This window comes from Ostrinia nubilalis, chromosome 23, assembly GCF_963855985.1.
Source record: "Ostrinia nubilalis chromosome 23, ilOstNubi1.1, whole genome shotgun sequence".
Classification (NCBI taxonomy): Eukaryota; Metazoa; Arthropoda; class Insecta; order Lepidoptera; family Crambidae; genus Ostrinia; species Ostrinia nubilalis.
Window position 1 is genome coordinate 10,194,126 of NC_087110.1, and position 6,000 is coordinate 10,200,125.

A 6,000-nucleotide genomic window follows, 5' to 3' on the forward strand; every position below is an offset into this window, starting at 1 on the left:
TTAATTTCTGTGACGGGTCTGGGTGTTATATGCATGTATTTACAAAAAAAAATATTTAAGTATGTTTATATCCGTTGTCTAGTACCCATAGTACTAGCATTGCTTAGTTTGGGACTATAGGCGCAGTGTAAAAATGTCCAAGGATATATTTTCACAAGTTTTTCACGCGGGCGAAGCCGTGGGCAAAAGCTAGCTGCAAATAATACTTCGACGTTATACTCGCATCTTGAAAAATAACATTAACATTCGCTATAACTAAGCGATATAAGGCTTTCTTTAGCAAGGCCCTCAGCATTTCTCGGTTTTCCACAATATCAGTATTCTCGGTACAAAGTCAAAGTTTTCCCATCAAACCAAGCGAGATAACTGTTATGGCGACTTTATTTCTATTTCCTACAGGAACTTCAATTGTACGTTGTTTGGTGTTTATATAAAGATATATGTAGAATTAAATCTTATTCTAATTTTAGGAGGTGAACATATCAAAATCCCCGCGGGGAGAGGGGGTTTGAAGGTACCATTTTTCGGTTTTTCGCTTAATCCTCGGAAACTATGCGTCCTAGTGATAAGACTAGTATGAACCAAAAAAAGCTTATTAAATATTCTACAGGTGTAGATAGTCAAGTTTTTTCATATCTTATACATATAATTTTCGAGGCATTTGCTCTCTGCATAAAGTCCCGAAGTCAGAAATTGTGTTCCAGGCATTTCTCTCAACACCGTCATTAACACATTCATTGACTGGACTATTTGTAATGATTTCAATAAGGGTTTCCAAAGATATTTAAGATTATTTAGTTGTGTATACAAAGTCTTAAAATTAACACTTCAAACTTGAACATCTTAATTCTTTAATGAACAAGTGTGTTAAAAAGTTAAGCTATGTATTTTCATTGATTAATTAATAAACCTAAAACTGAAAATAATCATTTCTGAAAAAAGTAGCCTCGACAATAAAATGGAACTGTAACATATACATACATTTTTTAAATCATCAGAATATTTTTTCCATACTTTTTTGGTGCCTAAAAGATAGGTAGAGTCGATTCTAGTTCCGAGAATTCTATTTCACTAGAGTCCATCATCATCATCATCAAGATAAAACTTTCAGAATGTCACATGATTTAATAGGTAGGTATTTAGGCTAAGCTTTTTTATCGTACTTTACGCGAAAGAAATCGCAAAAAAAGCTAGTAACAATATTATTTCTTTTCTCTCTTCTATTCTCTACATCAGCAAAGTAAACACGCTTACATCAAATCAAATAAAAAGTATTTATTCAATTTTGACCAGTATTTTGGAACGTATTTATTTTATTTAAATTTAATAATTTAAATATAATAATTTAATTAATTCGGTCTCTACTTCTCCAACTTCGTATCGGTAGAAAACATTTCAATTAGATCTTTTTAATATGCAGCAAACATATTTCATGCTTAATATTAAAAGGGTAAGAGACAAATTGACAATTAAATATTTGGAAAACTTCAATAGCCTTTACACAGAGTGGGCCAAATTTTTTGTTAATTTAGTCACTATAGAGCGCTTTATGAAACGACATCGTGCTTTTTGGGGTAACACTAGGAACACTTGATACTTTTTTTTTAAATCACCTATTTTTAACGCTATAAGTGTTTTCAAAAAAATATTTTTTCAAAACCTATCAAGTGAGGTATCAAATTAAGGGTGTATTATATTTAAAACTTAACCTTAACCTATTAAGCTATTGCTTGGAAAAAAATGGGTTTGTTTCTACGAAAACTAAAAAAAAATCCTACGGAAAAAAAATCCCGAACGCGCTCCAAATACATAAAATGTTGAAAAACTTAAATAATTCTTCTGAATTTCAATAGTCATGGTTGACAGTGTTCACAAATGCAGTCGGATGCAAGTCAAAATTACTTTATTATAATAACATAACTATTTTTTTCTCACAGCAAAAACCACCCCTAACTTAAACAGGCATCATTTCCAAGCTGAGCTTAAGTCGCGTCTCATAAACTGGCGTTAACGGGCCGCGGTGGAGGCGGCCCGTAACGATATAAACAATGGTTTGAGTTTAGTTTTATGGTATTGCGTTGCGTTGCAAGAATTATGGGGAAAATGTATTTATAACCATAGAATTATAATGTCTGGAAAGTAAAAGATACCTCGTAAGCGCCAGAAAAGTAGGTAAGTCTGAAGTGAACTAAACCACGTAAACGAACTGGAGGGCACATAGTATGCAGAATCGACGGCCGATTGAGCAGCAAGGTTTTGGAGTGGGGCCACGTACCGGAAAGCGCAGCGTAGGACGTCCACCCACAAAGTGGATGGCGACCTCATAAAGGTAGCAGAAAGGCGCTGGAAGCAGGCCGCTACCAACCGGCCTTTGTTGAAGTCATTAGAGGAGGCCTATGTTCAGCAGTGGACGTCCTATGGTTGAAATGATGATGAAACTAGACCACTGGCTTAGTCTTTCCCATACACTCAGTTGACCAAGTCAAGCACTAGCGAAAACGTAAAATGACGATGAATGACATTCGTATGATTTTTGCTGCACTTTAATCGCTTGTATGAAGACCATCCATCTAGGATCTAGGTGTTATTAATCGAAGTTTCAACTTGCTTTGGTCCAGCTTAAGTCGCGTCTCATAAACAGGCGTTAACGGCCGGCTCCACCGCGGCCCGTAACGATATAAACAATGGTTTGAGTTCACTTTTATGGTATTGCGTTGCAGTACCGCAAGAATCATGGGGAAAATAATGTTTTTTTATACTTGATAGTCCATATAATAGCTCAGTAAAATAACCATCTTAGTGGTGCTTTTTTCACAAAATATCTAGATTCAAAAATTTAGAATCAAAAAGTAATCCTGAGTTTGCAACATCTTACTTTATCTTTAACAAACGTCAAGTCTCCACTTCTTCACTACACTCCTTCTTTAAGAGTAGGTATATGGGTCAAAAAAGTACGTTAACAACTGATTGAATATTGAAGACCAAAACTATTTTTATTTTATTTTATTTTACTTTATTCGGAAAACAAACAGTGTTAATTGGCTTATTAACTATCTGAATATAAAGCTTTACACCAATTATATGTTTTCGCATACAAAAACTATGCTGCCACTACTGTGCAAATATGGCCCAATAATTCATACCAGAGAGGCTGCTCAGTTCAAGACTTTAAACAGGGAGTATTTCCACCTATCGTTTCTACCTTCGTAACTTCCAAACGGGTCACAAAGATGACGTGGTAAGATAGGTCGAAGTTCTCCTTTAAAAACTGAAGGATGACTGAAAGTAGTCGGCGTCAGTCCGACACTTTAAACAGGGACTATTTCCACCTCTCGTCACCACCTTCATAACTTCTATACGAGTCTTAAAGATGTGGTAAGATAGGTCGAAGTTCTCCCTTAAAATTAAGGCACGACTGAAGGTAGTCTGCGTCAGTCCGGACTTTAAACAGGGTCTATTTCCACCTCTCATTCCTGTGAATTTCTATACAGCCAGAGAAGGCCAAGTTTCGAGGAAATAACTCATTAGAACCGCACAAAAATTAGGCAGGAGAGTTAAAATTAACAGGAGTTCGAAGCTTACGATATTAACAAGGTAGGTCCAAAGCTTCAATTTTAGTGACGGATCCTTGACAGACCAAAAATCTTCATACTGACAAGCATGAAGTGCATGAAAAGACAGAACAATAGTCATAAGACGTATTGGGAAGATCTTATTAGTCATCAGATACTGAACGGGCCCATGCATCCCGGAGATGGAGACAGCCTGTTTTTTGCATACGTGTTTTAATATTGGTATACACATGAAGATTCCGTTTGCAGTGTCCCGCAAAAAACTGGACTAATTTGGAATTCAAATTTTAAACTCTCAATTGACAGTTCAGTTTTGCGGGATCCTGGATCTCACAGCACTGAATTGCCGTGCGAAAGGGCCCTAAGAAAGGAAATTCCCTGACAAGCTCATGGACCCACTATTTGAAATAGGATTTATCAAAAAATACCCCACACAAAGGACTGGGTAGGTGTATAGGCATAGGCTCTACACCAGTTCGTGCAAGTAGCTAGCACTGAGGAACGCATGCGAACAGCAAGCGTTCTTCGTCATAAATTTGGCGCATGAAACTGATTGCCGTGGTGTGGAAGCTGCAGCAGGTATGCGTAAAGAAAATGGCGCAACTGAGAGGGGGTGTTGATTTATCAGCCCAGAAGAAAACTCTCACGAAATGTATATCAAGAGTCAAATGTGGCTGAGTTTTTTCCACCACTTCTTGTCAGCACCAGCCCATTATGTTGACCTGAAGTGGTGGTAGGGCAAGCTATATTTGGGACGTGTGTAGCGCTCTGGAAAGCGCCTAAGTATTGAATAAATGATTTGATTTGATTTGATTTGGGTCCTTTTATTTGTATGTGCACATTCTATCATCCTTCGTAACTTATGAGGGAATTATATAGGCTTGAAAAAGCTTAGCCTAATTAAAAGGCTTTTTTAATTTGTTTAGTTATTGTTCCAGTTTAATTGGTTTTCTGCTGGAATTAAGGGGCTACTCACATAATAAACTCACACATGTGTGAGTTGCCCAAGATCTTAATTTGTTAGGGTATGGATTTAATCTTATGCTATCTGGAAAACCTACTCCTCTGGAGCCTGAATGACCTGATGATGATGATGATATTACTGATACTAATGTTCTGGTAGATTTTGAAAAAAAATCCTAGTTATACTATTGCTGTTATCCTATTGAATGGACAATTTGACACCATTCTCCAATAATTCGAAATCACAACTTTTCTAAAAAGACACTATATTCTGGTCTTAAAAACTTAATTCATTTTAAATTACCTGTAAATTACGATTTTTGGTCGCATTGTAATTGAAAAAAGTAGTTTATTTGAGTTCACAAAATAGTGACGTCACTTGCTTGTAATGCCATACAAAATCTATGGGAGAGTTTCGTTTTGACAGTTTTAAAAAGTACGTCAATTGATTGGTGGTGTCAACATGTCTATATGCTGCAGTTAGAAAAAAAACTTATTGGCGATACTGAGAAGGCTTTACGTTCCTATTGCGGGCTGAAGCTGCCTATGCTTTGTATTCTTCCAAGGTTTAATAAAAAACGAAGTAATGTTTTTGTCTTTTTTTTATATGGAAGAAAAGTTTTTGTTTCTATGGTGTTGCTTACCTCCTAAAGCTGTCGCCGTGAGGTTGTTAAGCATGGCCTCAAAAGGCCAGCCTTGGCCGCCCCCTATGCCGACATCTTCACCGACAATCCACCGCAAACCACTGTCAATATCCGCAACCAACACTTTAACCTACACTACAACACTTCAACCATCAAATTACTGTCCGATTCCCGAACCCCAACACAGAAAACCAAAAAACATCTTAACCAGTCAATCACTATCTCAAAAAATTCCTCGAACACTCACAAGTAACGTCAAAAAGGACAAAATACCAGCGAAAACCCGCCTTAATACAAAATAATTAGCGCTATATTATACCCAATTAGGTTTAATTACGACTCCGTTGAAACTTATTTACACACTTAATTTTTGTTATAAAATTAATATAACCCGTTTAGTATCAATTTGTATAAATTTGCAGTTTGATTGGTTCGCCCTTAAAATGATCGTTTAATGTGAAAACCGACGGTCGACTGGTACAAAAACAGATCCGCTAGCATTGTTGCCGGCCTGGCCACGGGATGGCCGCAGCCAAAACTATATCTGTCTCTGTCCCCCCCATAGACTTCCCATAAGCATCCTCGCGCGCCGCTCGGTGCATCAGTAATAGATGCTTACATTTTGTTTACGTTCGATTTGAACAAACGAATAATCTATTATTTCATTCGTGCACGTATTATTGATACGGACCTTTCGCGTTCATGCAATATTCATGTACCGACACAAGTATATCCGTCTCATTCTTATCTACGCGTCCCACGTCGTGTTTGAATGGTTCTGTCTCTGTCAGCGGTGGGTTTTGAATATCGAGCGCGCGGAC

General features: G+C 37.1%; 1 protein-coding gene across 1 annotated transcript in view; it reads right to left on the reverse strand.

Moving 5' to 3' along the window:
- Positions 1-5,642, reverse strand: part of LOC135083154 (homeobox protein orthopedia-like) — a 42,290-nt gene extending 36,648 nt beyond the window's left edge. The window contains exon 1 of the mRNA XM_063977890.1: positions 5,180-5,642. Coding sequence (XP_063833960.1) covers positions 5,180-5,213 — 34 coding nt within the window. The 5' untranslated portion in view covers positions 5,214-5,642. The remainder of the gene's footprint in view (positions 1-5,179) is intronic.
- Positions 5,643-6,000: the final 358 nt, after the last annotated feature.